Source organism: Atractosteus spatula, chromosome 18 (genome assembly GCF_055471065.1).
Source record: "Atractosteus spatula isolate fAtrSpa1 chromosome 18, fAtrSpa1.hap1, whole genome shotgun sequence".
NCBI classification, from domain to species: Eukaryota; Metazoa; Chordata; class Actinopteri; order Semionotiformes; family Lepisosteidae; genus Atractosteus; species Atractosteus spatula.
Window position 1 is genome coordinate 18,665,973 of NC_142723.1, and position 15,882 is coordinate 18,681,854.

The following is a 15,882-nucleotide window of genomic DNA, read 5'->3' on the forward strand; positions in this document are numbered from 1 at the left end:
ACACGAGAACTAAATTCTCGGCGTTTTTTTACCAGAATGTAAATATTATGAGGTATTAATCGTGCGACGCTGCGGCGCAGGGTGATGACGACGCCGCCGGTTCTATCTAAGGTCCTATATAAAGTCCAGAGCGAAAGCAGAGGGAGATCCTGGGGGTTAAATGAATTTAAAATTAGTATGAATTGCTTAATTTGCGTGACTAAATTACGTAATGTTTTCTAAAATATATTTGCATACCTTAACGCCGAAGTAGTGTGGCTGGTTTCTGTTGGGTGCTGAAATGTTTATGACGTGAAAACTACTCAGAACGTGGATAACTGTTCCCCATCTTTTTTTTTTCCTGTCGTCTCGCAGGGCAAAACATTTATGTTTTTCCCGTGTTTTTTGTTAGCCGAGATTGGGAGATATACAATTTTGTGCTGTGCCACATTCGCCTTGTTAGTGGTCTGCTGCTTTTGCATGCTTTGTATTTACAATTTCGCCATCATAAATGATGGCAGGACTAAGAGACATGAATTAGGTCAAAAATGTTGTGTGCAATTAATAGATTTGTCACTCAAAAGTTCGACCTAATACGAGATAAAGGACACCCTTCGGGATCAAAAGGGTTATTTACCTGCACGTCATGTGGCTTTGTAGAGTCTAAACGATAACTGTTGGCAACAGTACACATCAGAAATGTAAGCCTGGTAAAGATATAAACGCACAGACTCAAACAAGTGCTTCCAGGAGTTTGATTACGCTGTGCTGGGGGTTGGAAACGCGTAGTTACTCATGGCTGAGCCACGCAGGGTACAGCTGACCACTCTTTGCAGCAATGTCCCCCTTCCTTCAAGTTTGCTAAAGATTCCCCCAAAGGAGGACATATCCGCTGTGTGCAGCCCCTTGGAGAAGGAGACGTCTCCGGCAACTGCACGCCTGGTGCTCGCCCTCTTTGAGCCCGATCAGCGGCGCTGTCCAGAGTTTTATTACCCTGAACTCGTGAAGAAAAAGGTAAAGACCTGTTCTGTATTTGGCTGCTTTTCCAGTCATTCACGCAGAAATGAATGTCTGACAAGCCTGAAGTTGTTAAAGCGTGTGATGGGGGGGGGAAGCGCATTGTGAACCTGCTGTTAACGCTTAGCGTTTGTTTTTGATTGTATGTTTTAATCAAGTCGGTATGAATTCCTGAATGGATAGATCTATTGCCTTTTTGTTTGCATGTGAAGCATCTCTGACCTGCTCTACCAAAAAAAAAAAGATTTGGGGTCTTAAACATTTTAACATCTCACCGTTCTTAAGTAAGCTGTGAAGGGCGGCAAGTCGTCCATGGATACGACCATTAACCTGAACATGTGCAAGAACGTCTAACTAAGAAGTCTATCAGCATCAAGAAGAAGAACTTGGGCGAAAAACTTTGTTGTAGAGCCCAATATTTAAAATTATTTGTACTCGCTGTACATTCGACTAACTTTAAAACAAACTTTTAAAATTACAATTGAAGTGGAACACTGTACTGAAAACATTGTTGCATGGGGATGTTTTGATATTAACTTGCCTTATCCAACAGCCCCAGTTTAAACGCTTCGCTTTTTCCCCCCAGAATAATACCTTCAAGGGAACAGCAGAAACATTTGAGGAGGAAGAGAGTGCGGCACAGAGACAAGAGGCCGAAGCTCTTGCTAAGAAGTTTGAAGAAAAATACGTTAGTATTGTCCTTTATGAACCCCAGGAAAGATTATAAAGGGCGTCTTGGTGAATGTCTTGTTTATTTTCAATGTCAGGGTCCAAAGAAGCGCAAGAAGGATCGCGTGCAGGACTTGATTGATATGGGTTACGGGTACGACGAAACGGACCCGTTTATCGACAACTCCGAGGCTGTAAGTTGTCTACCTTGCAAGTTTTTAAGTTTTTCATCTACCAGCACTTTTGTTTTCTTCAGACAGACTTTATGTGAAAATGACAACCACGGGGAAGACCAGGGAGAGCTGATAGAGGTCAGCTCTTCTACCCGCTGGTCTGCTGTCCGCAGTGCTCTCCAAAACCTTCTCTAGAGATGCCCGGTGTTCACGTCCTGTGTGCATGTTAATTGAAACCTCTGACTTTCTGAACGGTATTTACCTCCTATAAACCCTCGTAGGAGTGATTTATGAGACTGAGTGGTGCTTTCGAGGCCCCCACACAGTAGTGATGCACGGTGTGCGTTAGGAGTATTCCTGTTGTCATTAAGGTGTGAGAGTGGAGCTTGCAAGCTGCTTAGGAACATGTAGAGGGTTCATTCGATGCTGAAAAGAAAATAAATAAATGTCTGGGCTCTGAGTCATTTCCACAGACTCCCACAGCAAAAAATAGTTTTTGTCTTAAAGATGCCTTTTGTGTAAAAAATGCACTGGAAACTTAAGGATTTGTCTTTATTGATGCAGTATGATGAATTGGTGCCGGCTTCACTAACAACAAAATACGGAGGATTTTACATCAATTCTGGGACTCTGCAGTTCAGGCAGGCATCAGAATCTGAACCTGAAGATGATTTTACTCAAGAGAAGAAGAGACTGAAGTCTCCGAAGGTAAGAGGACTTGCTGTTTTAAGATTTAGTCCTATAATGTCTTTATTAGTCCCATGGTGAACTGTAAGGGTCTTATAATATACAGCACATTAAACAACTTAGTAAAAATAGTCGGGACATGAGTGTACTAGTGATATTTTGTGAAATGTATGAAGGACAAAACTATTCAAGAGCTATATATTCATATAAGTGCTAAACAGAGAGGGATGTGTTTGAACTAAAGTAACGCGAAGTATTTTTTTTGCCTTTTTGTTCACTGCCACTTGTATACAGAAAAAATTAAAGGATGGAAGTGATAAAATAAAAAAGAAGAAGAAAGAAGAGGGTCAACATAAAAAACCCAAGAGTTCCAACGCTGGGTGAGAAACTCCAAGACATCCCTTAATGTCTTAGGTTTTTGTTAGTAAAACATTAGGTTTAAGTCTTATCTTTTACATTTCTGTTTTAAGTGCATTATACTTGTTTTCCTGATTTATAAGTATATATTGAAATTGCATATTTCTATGGTCTTTCATTTGAACTTTTCATATGTGTAAATTGTTGTCCATTTATCTGAACTAATGTTAAAAATTAAGCACAAGCACAACAGCAAAACAAAGAGCCACTTATTGTTGTAAACTATACGTGATATTCGCATCAAGATATTTTTTGTTTTCGTGCACCAGCATCATGCCACTTAATGCCAACGGGGAGAAGAAGAAAAAGAAAAAACAGACTGGAGCCTTGAGTGTGGATGACATGCTGAAGGAATCCCTTGAAAAAGAAGAGCCTGAGCAGAGCCACGGCCCTCAGGCTGCGGCCCCCTCGATTCGAGAGAATGATTGCACCTTAAATGCATCTGACCCTCTGCTTTCTCTCATTGGCTCTGCGAACGAGAGTGATTTGTTTCAGGCTGCTAGCTCTATAGACCTAGGGGATATCGATCTGGACAAGCTCCTCTATGACTCGCCCGTCACTAGCCCGCTAGCCTTGGATGAAAACAGCGACCCCCTGTCGGGGGGACAAGCTCAGAAACAGCCCCCCACACTGCCTGAAGGACTGCCGACGGCTTTAGAGAAGCGCATAAATGAGCTGACGCAGGTGAGGCATGCTGTTTGTGAGCTATCGGATAGGAAGCTCTGGTCAGTTGGCGGCCTTGTCCACACGGAGGTGCAGTTAAAAGGAATTACGAAAACACCCACAGGGAACGGTTGCAGGTTTTTGTTTTATTTTGAAGTTTAGAAGAGAAATGTTTGAGTGGTTGTCATTAGGGGGGGAATGTAACATGAATTCATATCCTCAGTTCTGGAAAAGAAAAGGCACATTGGCAGGACAGCACGTAGGAAGTCATGTTCTGCTGCCTTGTGTATTGGGATTTTGTTTCAGCAGGTGCTGTTAGTTATCTTAATGGAACAGGTTCTTGTTACTCCTGTACTCTGTACCCCATCAATAATACGCTGTCTTGCTTGAGTAAGGGTCAATGTTAATAGGAATAAATGGGGAGGGAGCCACATAGTGGAGAATATTGTAGAAATCCAGCTCACTGGGACAGAAGCAAAGTGGAATTCAGTGTGAGGCAAATTCCTTTCATACAGAATTAAAAGTGCAGAGGGAGAGCAGGCTTTACAGCTGCAGAAATTTGGCGACATGTTTTTTTCTGTAGAAGTGATCCAGCTCTTTAATCAATGTTAATGATGCTTTAAAGAGTAGTTGTTGGTACACTTTTCCAATATTTTATATTAGAACCAGCTCCTTAGAGTACTTTGGGGGCTTAGGAACATTTTTTAATGTGATTCCTTCCTTTTGTGCAGGCGAAATTCGGGAACATGTCTGTATACGTTTAAATTCCTGATCTCGCACTCTAGCCATTGAGATCTTTTCTGCTGTGGCCAGTCTGCAGTGTAATGTTGTAAAGAAGTTTGTCTTTTTCTTTCAGTCTTAATGCGTTTAGGTTTGTAACATCATAATGTAAAATATGGTTAGTATTTTTTACATAGCACAGGCCATATAGAGCCATAAATATTATTAAAGTACTTTTTTTTTTTTACATACTAGGCTGCTAAAGCTTCAGAAGGTGAGGGAAAGCAGAAGTTCTTTACCCAAGATGTTAACAGCATGTTGCTTGAGTAAGTATCACTCGTGGTATGAATCCTCTTCTAATCCAGCAAGAGTGCAGTTGGTCATACCTGAAGTTTACAAACACTTGCTGCAAAGTAACAATTAAAGGTAAATTCCGCACTGATAAGTAGAAAAGTTCCTTGGTGTGTTAATCCCTCTCCAGGTGCTCGCGCTGGAAGAAGGCTTTAACAGCTCAGATGTTTTTCATTCTGCTTTCTGGAGCGGAATTCCAGTTGAGTTCTTTTGCAGGCTGACACAGCTCCCTTGTTCTTAACTCCCCACTATTGAGTACGTGCAATAAGCATATTGCATAGCCCGTGAAAATGGCAAATCCGCCATCGGGCTGCTTTCACTATTGATTTGTGTCTGCTCTGTTAATGCATGGTTTAAGTCCCCATGTTTTCTTTACCTGCAGCAGTATGTATATTGTACTTCCAGCTTCCCATTTGATTCATTTGTTTTGTTGAACCTCAAGTAAAAGGAATAGTTAATGCAAGGTGTGTTTATGATCAATTCTGGACATCAACAGAGAGCATGTTGGACAACACGTGACTGTTTTTAGACTTGTTTTTGGATATTGCTTAAAACTTTTGGGCAGTTTTTTTTTTGGATTAATTGTTTTTAGACGTGATGCACTTAAGCAAAAATTAGAGTGACTTCAGTGTAGCAAAACAACTGCTCTTAAGGGTTTTATTATCTCGGTGCCTGGGGAAGGATTGAAATCATTACGCCCTAGGCTGTAAGGTTTATTTAAAGAGACTGGTGCCGGCATTCACCCACACGTTAAGTGCATGTAACAGAGCTGTTGCTAATTAGCAGCCTCTTTAAATCATCCCATTAACAGTCTCTGCTCACAGCTCCTCCAGGGCAATACAGACTCTCATGCTGTTCACCAAACAAAGATTTTCTCGCGTGATGAAAATGTTGTGCTGTGGGTGCCCTACTTATCAAACATGTGTCCCTTTGAGTATTTGTGGGATGTTGGTCAATGTGTGATATTTAGGGCAGAAATACAAGGGAACTGGCTGGTGTTTGGCCAGGGAACAGAATCCCGGAACACAGTATCCTGGAAAAATCTAATAAAAATGTTTGAGCATGGACACACTGTTTTGTTTCCCCCTTTTAAAATGCAGCGGTGGCGAAATAAACTCAAGACATTGAAAGTACTCAAAACTAATCCCAGAATTGAAGTTGCTCCTTGGGCATTTACACATGGAGTGGCCAAGCATTCAAACAAATGCTGATGATCCACAACACACACTTTAATTCAGGTTTCAGAGCATTAAGAGAGTCCATTATGTGGAAAAAATAAAGCTCTGTGTGAGGATGTACAGTAAGCAGTCCTCCGCAGGACAGCCTGCCAGCTTGCTCGTACAGTGGTGCTGAAAGAGGTGCCAGTTTGGACTGATGATGCTGGGAGAAAGACATCAATCGTTGCGGATCTTGATCCAGATTTAAAAGGCTTGAACAAATAAGAGACTATTTTTATACGTTTGTGGTTTACCGTCACGTGTCTGTTCCTCTCTCGACGTGTGATTCGGTGTCGTCTCATTTTGTGCCTTTAGCATTGAGCTTCAGTCCCGAGAGCTCAACGGCCAGGCACGCTCTGGTGTCTACGCTCACCTGGCCTCTTTCCTTCCCTGCAGCAAAGACACTTTAGTAAAAAGGGCAAAAAAGCTGCACTTGCATGAACAGGTAAGCGGTATTAATTTCTGTATAGACAGCCTTTTACCTTTTCCGTGTGAAAACTTGCACACTTTTTTTTAATCTGCATGGCCTTTTTATAAGTCAACTCTGGTTTGACATTAAATTTCAATCAGGGGATTTGAACAAGGGTCATATTTTCCCTTACCAAATGGAGTTGTTATAGCTATCGGCTATGTCTATTGAAAAATCCTATAATTCCACAAAAGTATTGTCCTATATAAATTCAGTTTTTTTAGGACTAAGATGACTAATTTGACTAATTACACGTTGGATTGAATTTTTTTAAATCACACATGACATGTCTTTGTGTTTAGGATGGCCGTCTGAAAGAACCACTTCAGAGATTAAAGGAAGCGATTGGCAGATCAATGCCTGGCCAGATAACCAAGTACCAGGATGAATGTCAAGCTCACACCCAGGCAAAGTTTGCTAAGTAGGTTTTGTTTGAGTTTCTAAATCAGTAGAGTGCTGTTGAGAAAATGCAGAATTCACTTTATTTAAGGAAGCATTACTTATGTCATCCCCAGTGGATTGTAGGTGAAAGTCAGTGGTGGTTTCTGCCCAGGTTATATACGGTACTGATTAAAATTAAAGATTGTCCCGAAGATGGATGTGAGGTCGATCTACTCTAAGGTGGTAAATTTACCCTTGTTTCCTGATTTGGGAACAGTGATGACGATCAAAAATATAGGTTTACTGACAGCAATTTGTATTTTCATGCAAAATGTTTTTAAGATTTTTTTGCTGTTATAGTAAGCATGATAAATAGCAATATGAAAAGCAGACCTCTTGTATTTTCTTCAAATTTCTGACGAAGGAAACCAGGAAAATGCCAGCAATAACTGCTTCTTTAAAATATGTGCAAGTGACACAACTGGTAAAGCAGTGGTGCAAAACCATGAAATTGAGCTGTTAGTTAGGTGTCGTGAAACAGTATTGACGATTATGAGGTGTACTGTAAGTGCTTTAAGTCGTAAAGGCAGTACTGTACATCACTGTAATGCCCGCTGTAGTAGCAACATAATGTTGGGTACTGTTTAATTTTCCTTATTCTGTAAGCTTTAGCATTATGTGATATTTGGGTATCTGATGTCCCTTATTCACCATGGATGCTTGATTGTGAAACTTTGACTATACAGTATGTTGATGGCATAAGTATTCACACCCATAAGTGCAATTTCTGGTGCAAGCACCTTTTGGCAGCAGTATTTTTTACATGAGTTTGTGCTGAGTTTGTACGCTGTGCATGTAGTGCAGTTTCTGCCCCTTTCCTTTAAGGCTTCTCTTGCTTTCTGTCATTGCTGGGGGGCCTTGGGACAGCACTCTGAATCTTTCCATTGATCCTCAGAGGGATTCAAGTTAGGGCTTTGAGTGACACAAAGGGCACTCGTTTCTTATTCTCAAGCCACTCCAGTGTAGCTGTGGATCACTGTCCTGCTCGGATTTGAACTTCTGGATTGTCTTGTGGTTTTTTTGTAGCATCGTAAGCCCACACGAGCAGAGCCCAGTTAACTGTGTATTTTGTTTGACAGGATGTTGGAAGAAGGGAAAGAACAAAAGGAGAAAGCCTGCTCAGATGAGGATGATGATGAAGAGAGAAGTGGAAAACGGGTTATGGGACCCAGAAAAAAATTCCAGTGGAACGATGAAATCAGGTGCGCTAAGGATAAGCCCTGCTTATGTTTGACATATCGATTTATAATGTGTCGATCAACAATTTGCAGATCTTTTTGTAAAGAATGCTTTGCAGGTAGTTGTTAAAACTGTTCAAACTAACAATCGAATCCTATGCAATGATGCCCGTCATTAAAACAACAGGTGGAGCAGGAGTTTGGGAGTGGTCAAAAGTGTGATTTCAGTGTCCTCAATTTCAAAGATGGAAAATAAGCCTAAAAGAAACAAGCCCTCTGCGGTCTCCCCATACACACAAGTCATCACTAGTAGTGTGTAGCTCAGAGAATACACAGCCATTGTAAGTTGTTTAAGGGTTTGGCAGCACAAACGGGTTCAGCCTGTGATCATGAGTTCATGATTAGGTGGGGCTGCATGATAATAGTTATCTGTAATACATCAAGGCATTACCAAATATTTTCATTTCCTTGCTAACATTTTTCAAGATTTAGGTGCCCAAGCCTCTTACTGGCCTACTTAGCCACTTACCTATGTAAGTAACCATGGTTTTTTTTCTTCAGTTCGTTCCCCCCCCCACAAAATTTTTATGACCTCTCATTATGGTTAAATGCAAAACCTGCTAGCGTGAAAAAGGAACATGTAATCTTGTCTAGACATGATTTGCCGTTTTCAGACATTTGTTGTGTTTAATTGTTTTTCATAATTTTAATGTTCAAATGTATATATCAATATGTCATGTTCTGTATGTACCAAGGCTTGGCATTCTGTCCAGCCTTAGAAGTACTGTTTAAATTGTGTGAGAAAACTCTTATAATAAGCTAAATTTCTCTCTTCAAACAGGAATCTCCTCTGTAATGTTGTCCATATAAAGATAGGCAGCTATGAACTGGAAAGGAACAAGTCTCAGACTGCAGAAGAGTATCTGAAGGCATTTCTGGAAGCTGAAGTTAAACCGCTGTGGCCGAAGGGATGGATGCAGTCAAGGTGAATCGCTTCTACACGAGCATGTGAACCTGCACTAACCAACGAGGTTCCGGAAACGCCTGTACTGTTAAAGTGCAGTGTGTCTCTGAAACCGCTCACCTCGATTGTTTTGGTCCCTTTAATTCTGATGTCTGTATTGATTTTTTTTTCATTTTAATCTGTTGTCACAGGGAGGGCTGGAGTCCCAACACCTGTCGGCTAATTCTCGGAGGACATTTTTGGGTCTAGTTTTGTTCTGTTTTGTTGTGTTTTGCACTATATCATATATAATTGCTTTGTTGGTTTGTGGGGCGCACTGTCCAAATAAACCACCACCTTCGCACCTGAGTGCTGTTGCGGCTGAGCCGTTATTCTATTTTGAAAGAACTCACTTGGCACCCGTCCTGCCCTCCCTGTGACATTTCCTTAAACTGGGGTCTGTTTCAGATATTAAGTTCTTCATTTCTTTCAACAGGATGCTTTTTAAGGAAAGCAAGAGAGTGCATAGCCATGTCACTTCTATACCGTAAGTACTGTTACCACTGATGTTAACACATGTACCATGTAGAGTGAGCGTTTGAGAAAAGAAATCACTCTAGTTATTGGGAAATTCCTTTGTCTTCATCTTATCGGGATACTTTTTTTGTAGGTTTATATACATTTTAAAATATAAGGAGGTCTAATATTGTGCATCCTTACTCAGTTTCTCCGAGCATCTGCTGAGGTTTATTTTAAAGCATGCGACATTAGGATGTTGTTGCCGGTGTAGTTTCTAGTCAAGTTAACAGCTGTAGAAGCAGCAAAGGAAAATGTAACAGTTTAAGGCTGGGCAAGCGGGAGATTATATGGGCTTGTCTGAAGAGGCCACCCACGAACAAGCCTTACAGTAGGTGTTTCTGTTGGTATATCATTTCATCTTCTAAACAATGTGTGAGGCAAACAGAAAAGCAAGCAAGTAACGACAAAGAAATTCTCAAGAGAAAATGGTGAAATACAAACCGGAGGAGACAAAGGGAAGCTTAGGGGAAGTACATTTCAAACTGGAAACATAAGCTGTCTGGAGCAAAGTTACGCAGGGATATCGCTGAGGTCAATCCCATCTCTCAAGAAACAGCTGGATGCAATCCTCAGCTTGGTTTTCTGCCAAAAATGAAATGAGCTAGATCGCACAAAGAACCTCCTCTCATTTGCAGAGAAAACGGTCCTGTACCTTCTGAATGTTGTGCTATATACTTGGTGTTCAAGAAAAGGCAACTTTTTAAACTGTTTTTTTTTCTTCTCCTCAGGACCAAAAAGAAAGTTATTGCGGCTCCCAAAATAAAAATGAAGGTATGTTAATCATAATATTAAGTAACTTAAACTATCACTGATCATTTTGAAGCCATGTTTATATTGTGTGGCTAGAATTAAAATCCTTATGATGTGCTATGTTTCAATCTGAATTTTAGTGTTTGTTTTTCCCCCCACTTCAGGAACCATTTGTGAAGCTTGAAAGAAAAATAATAACTTCATTAAGCGTCACACCTACACGTTCTGGAAATTCAAGTGTCCTGGTACCTTGCTCGGTTAGCAGCCCATCGACACCTGTAAATTCCTTTATTCCATCTTGTGCAGGTACGCACAGCTCCAATAGCACAGCCACGCCTCAGTCCTATAATATGGATGACTCGCTTGATGAAGACTTAATCCATAACCCTCCCTCGCTAGAAGCCGTTTCTGAGGAGTTGGCAGCACTGAATAATGCTACAAGAGGCAGCCCTGATTTCAGTTTTCATACCGTCATTAAACCAGCGACTGACAACATCGCAGTATTAATATCGTCTGAAGAGATGAAAACTTTGCCAAAACCATCTGTGTCCTCATCGCAGTCGCCACTCAACCTTTTAGCAGAGCAGGCACTGGCACTGGGGCAGCTTTCCCAAGACAAGAAAACGGAAAACTCTCAGACTTTGCCTTTACCCGGCTACAAAGGCCTTCTTTCCCAGACTTCTCCAAATAACAAAACTCTTCCGGAAAACATGCACGCCAAGCAGAAGAACTTTGGAGCCACACGCTCCCATCAGTCCCCAGCTCCAAGCTCTTTGCTCTCCCGGACTATGAAGCCTTTTCACCAGTCCCATCAGCTTCCAAAAAACTTTCCTTCACCAGTGCAGTTTAACCCAAACAAGTTGCAGAGTCCCTCCCAGACTAAAGCATCCAAGTACTTTCAGCAGGGCGCAGGGCTGCTGCCATCGAAAGGAGCTACAAAGTCCCCAGCTTTCCATCCCCTCCCCTCTGCTCTGCCAAGCAGCGGTCAAGGTTCCTCCGCCAGCATGTCCAAGATCCTCCCCCCGCCAGGGGCCGCTGTCGGTTACGTACCCAAGCACAACCCCACCTCCAGCGCTGCAAGCCATCCGTTCAAGCCCTCGTTTCCGCTGCCCGCGGTGGCCAAGTCCAGCATTCCCCCGGGCGGCTCCGCGCAGAGCGGCGCGACTCCGCTGAGCTCCGGCACCGGCGCTATGGCCTCGCCCCACAAGTCGCCCTCTACGAGTCAGGCCCCCGTCCCACAGTCCCCTAACTCGGCGGCAAAGAAGGCCTTGTCTTCTCAGAAGCTGACCCTAGTGGCGCCCCCTGGTGGGTCTAATGGAGACTCCACCATGGGAATGCAGGGCGTTGCAAGGCTTCTGACTTCCTCCCTAAAGCCAGCGGCAGCAACGCCAGCAGCTGCAGCAGCTCCGGCAGCGTCGGTAAGTGGAGCTAACCTCGTGCTCGGTTACATCGCCTTTTCACTGCGTGCACATGTGACCCAGTTTGTAGACTCTTGGGTTACATAAGTGTTTGGGATGTGCTCATTAAGGTGTAAAACTATTATTCTACATCGAAATGAAAATGTTTTCAAAACCCACAGTGATTTTATGGAGAATCTTCTCTCTTCTTTTTTTTTATTAAAAGCCCACGAAGAGCACCACGGGCACATCTGTGCAGTCAAGTTCTCCGTCTATAAACCTTCTCTCGCCGTCGTTTGCCACATCCGGCCAGAAGCTAGCACCGGGAACGCTGGGGATATTGCCGGGAATTGTCCCTATGCACACGTTTAGCTTCCCCGTCATCACGTTTGGCTCCGACTCGAAGTCCAGCGGATCCAAAGACGCTATTGTGACCGGCCCGGCACCAGGGACATTCCACCACGGGCTCACGCACAGTAAGTGGTTTTGATCTGGTCTAGATGGAATGGATGTTCATTCTCCACGCCTTAATTCCCATAAACTCGCATTACTTCTGGATGTTAAGTCTCGCATGTTCCTGTTACACTTAAGTGTCTTATAGGCGTGTTTCGTCATTGTTCTGTCTTGTGGACTCTTCTGTGTTTGGTTTCATGTTGTGCACGCTTGTTTTCCACTCCTTCACCTGACCTTAATGTTTAAAAACTCGTGGAGGTAGATGTGGGGCTGCACTTTGGTCACCAAGCAAGCACAGCCACTTCAGCTTAGTGCATGCGTACACAGGCTGTCTGCTTTTCACTTGTCAGCACTTGTTTTCTCTCCTCTTCCTCTAGGTATTTTTGCTGGTTTGCATTCTAGCCCCCTCCACCCACCACAGCTCCCACAATGCACTCTGTCCTCCCATTTACAGCCAAGTCTGCAAGGTAATCTGCATGAACGTGTCTTCTGTCTTGCCATCCCTTGGCCAGAGCTGTTTAACTGTGCCAACAGACTTGTTGTCCATTGTTCTGCGTTTTGTCTTTGGGAAAGCACTCTTGAGCAGGAAAGGTTTGATATAAAGCATTCCAGTGGATTTTTTTTAACTTTTCAAAACCGTTTTCAATCTATTAAATAGAAGCTGCATTTTAACCCCTCCTGAGCTTCTCCATGTAAACTCGGGATGTTAGTTTGAAGATGCAGCAGTTGCAGTCCTTCGATTTACAGAGATAACATGACCTTGCTTGTAATAGTAGACAGTGTCCTGGCTCAGCTCCAGCCTGGCCTGGCATGATCTCGCCTAGCAGCAGCAGCAGTGTTAAGCAGTGATTCGAGATCTTGACTTCCTAACCGGAAGGCTGTGAGATTGAAGCTCAAGTTATGTTGCGTCTTCCTCAGGGGTACTTCACTCAGACTCGGTTAAATGTCCAGTTCTATATGGGGCTCCAAAACAACAATTAAATTAGCAGTGTGGAAAGTTCCCCTTTATTCAAACTCTTAATTTCTTCATCTGATCTTCTGTGTAGTAGGTCTGCTCGTGCAAAATGGTTGCTGTGTCAACCCAGGTGCAGTGGTGGGTGGAAGCCCTATTAGAAAAGTGTCAAGTGCTGTATAAATGCACAAAATTAATATGTTCTTCCCTGTATAATGTTCTTCTGCTGTAGAGAAAGAAGTCTACAGATTGCACCATCACATGTGTTGAGCTAATACTGATCATTTTTAAATGTTTCAGATGGCAGCCAAATCCATGGAGAAAACTCAAATGTGCAGAGAAAGCTGCCCTGATACGGCTCTTAAGATGAAACATGACTGTTTTCCTTCACGTGCTGCAGATTAACAAGGATCAACATTGGTCAACAAAGCACTTGTTTAAATTGAAAATGATCTGGTTAACAAAAAAAATGTCTCTTTCAGTAAAGGCCAGTGTTTTGGAATGGAGAGATCACAGAATTTCAGTTTAAATTACCTGGCATGATTCGTTGTATCCTTTTAATTACAATGTGAAATATGAGATTGGTAATGCAAGTGATTCCTCTATCATGATGTGTCCTACATGGATAAAGAATGGATCTTTTGTTTGCTTCTTGCTTAATTTGCATAATGTTTAGTATGAACTTGGAGATCCTGGATCTTTTTTTGCAAAGGTTGGTTTCCCAAAGAGATTTATGTAATCATGGAGCTATCCACATAGAACTTTGGAATATTTTATGGAAGTACCCTCTCAAATATGCATTGTGCTAAAAACTAAATGACAACGTTGTTAGAAAACTGATCGTCGGAAAAGCTTATCAGAGGAGGAAAAGTTCACTCGGCTACAATATCAAGTGTGCCACACACATCCACCATGATCTACGACTTGACAATCTCTAATCATGTTCACATCGTTGAACAGGAACTGCAACAGTAAGTCTGAATGTTGTTGAGTACAGCTACTCTGAAGCTTCTTGTGGCCATGAAATCTAAAATAAGGTTCTACATAACTCCGTACTCTTCCCTGTTCTAAGTCTGTTTTAGATATTATCAGCCCAAGAACTTCTGTTTTACAGTCTGTAACTGCTCTCTGTTAGAGCTCCACTGTATTGTTAGTTGTTAGTACTAAACCCCATGTCCTTGAAGAATAAATCCAGAAAACTTGTTTTGTTTTTGATTAAATTTACTCATCTATGAAATCTACACTTATGTGGACTATGCAGATATGACGCATTGTTCAGTTCAGCAGTAGTGAAGCCAAGTGCAAGAAATCCTTATCCCCAGATCCTTACCTCAAGCCCCGTTTTTTTTATCCTTTGCCTCAAACCCATATAGTAATTTGCTCCTATCCCTGTAAGTAAGCTCATTTGAAGACCTTGAGTTTGTGCAAGCTCAGGTAGTTTTCAACGAGATGAAATATAATGACAGGAGTGGCACAGCGGTGGCCTGTACTGCTGCTTCGGCCTTCTGGTCAGATCTTGATTCTGGACTGGGGCGATTCTGTGTGGAGTTTGATTTTGGCCTTTGATGTTCCTCCCACCTCTCAAAGACGTGCTGACCGTGTTAAACTGATTTCTGTAAATTGCCCTGTTTTGCTTGTACATGTGCCCTGCGATGAACTCATACAACCAGTCAGGGAGCCGTCCCACCTTGCTCTCTGTGCTTCGGAAACCGCCGCGATCGTTGACGGCAGCAAGCGGCCTTCTGATAGTGATGGGTGATGTCATAAACAGTGTCTGGAGAGGCTCTGTGTTAATTTAGGGGGTTAATTCCTGGCAGAGACTGGCGTCGGTCTTCTGGTGAACTGGGACCGCTCGCTCAGGCTGGCCGCCGGGATTGAAATGTACACATTTGCAGAGTAAAAACTGGAATGGTTTTAACCTGTGAAAGTGTGTACTTCAGAAATATTTCCAGCCCTTTTGAGGAAAAGTGGTTATAAGACCTCTAAAAGTCGTATGTTTGTAAACGTGTAACAGAATGATGCACAGTGAGTTGTACTATTGCAGTCAAAACCTTGCATTGAATTCTGCTCTTAAGGGCAGCTTCTCTGCTGGGCATCTGCAGTTTTTTGCCTGATACACCAAAGCATTAAGTATGGGTAACCTTTCCTGTGATCGGGATGGCTGTGTACAAAAAGTGTATTTCAGATAAGGTATTAAAGGTTTATTTAAATATAAGGTAGAACCTGTGTGCTAAAATTAGGGAAGAAAATCTAAAACCCTTAGAATGAAAAGATTCTCTGATCTGTAAACCTAAGAGTTCTGCCAACCTTCCACATAAAACTAAAGTGATTTTAAAGGGCTTGTAAAAAAAAAAAAAGGTGATTAGTCATCCCAACATTGAATGTGGTAGGACCACATTCAAAGACCTAACCCTTGGGGGGAAAAAAAACAGAAAGCACTTAACATAGACCGTAGGTAACAGTGGTGTTTAAACACATCCAGGACTATAGGAGCTGAACGTGGTATTTTCTCAAATGTAAGCTCAAATATGCAAAAATATTTTTTCTTGTAATATAAAGTGCACAGAGAAACATTGGAATATGAAAAAAAATTGCTATATAGTTCCTGAAACTTTCAAAAAGCTTTTTAACTTTTTTTCTCTCATATAGAGAGTGCTATTTATTTTTACTGCTTTTGAAAGATTAACTTGAGTTGTAAAAAAAATTAGGTTTTTTGAGGCCTTATGTGATTTGCATTTAAAATTATGCCCTTCCTGTGCCACTGTTGACCTACAGAGACGTTCCTTTCTTTATATTGTGTTTTCTATATTTTTTCTAAAAATGTAAC

At 42.0% G+C, this 15,882-nt stretch overlaps 1 protein-coding gene across 3 annotated transcripts; it reads left to right on the top strand.

Moving 5' to 3' along the window:
* Nucleotides 1-79: 79 nt before the first annotated feature.
* Nucleotides 80-14,254, top strand: LOC148818755 (ubinuclein-1-like). Of its 3 annotated transcripts, none has more exons than XM_088936457.1 (17): nt 80-993; nt 1,583-1,684; nt 1,764-1,859; nt 2,403-2,546; nt 2,820-2,905; nt 3,212-3,626; nt 4,581-4,651; nt 6,209-6,338; nt 6,665-6,783; nt 7,883-8,005; nt 8,823-8,966; nt 9,421-9,471; nt 10,232-10,274; nt 10,418-11,671; nt 11,877-12,126; nt 12,481-12,570; nt 13,356-14,254. In XM_088936457.1, exons 1-17 carry the CDS (start codon nt 775-777, stop codon nt 13,406-13,408), a joined length of 3,390 nt encoding a protein of 1,129 aa, XP_088792583.1. In that variant the 5' UTR covers nt 80-774; the 3' UTR covers nt 13,409-14,254. The 3 variants fall into 3 exon arrangements, with proteins under 3 accessions (XP_088792583.1, XP_088792584.1, XP_088792585.1); XM_088936458.1 differs by having other exon boundaries at nt 6,290-6,338; XM_088936459.1 differs by lacking the exon at nt 12,481-12,570.
* Nucleotides 14,255-15,882: the final 1,628 nt, after the last annotated feature.

What these genes read in the sequence shown, in the direction of transcription:
- LOC148818755 (XM_088936457.1), top strand. Translation starts at nt 775, where the DNA reads ATGGCTGAGCCACGCAGGGTACAGCTGACCACTCTTTGCAGCAATGTC. An exon ending in ACCCAGGCAAAGTTTGCTAA is followed by an intron (nt 6,784 to 7,882) that starts GTAGGTTTTGTT and finishes TTTGTTTGACAG; the next exon opens with GATGTTGGAAGAAGGGAAAG. An exon ending in AGCCATGTCACTTCTATACC is followed by an intron (nt 9,472 to 10,231) that starts GTAAGTACTGTT and finishes TCTTCTCCTCAG; the next exon opens with GACCAAAAAGAAAGTTATTG.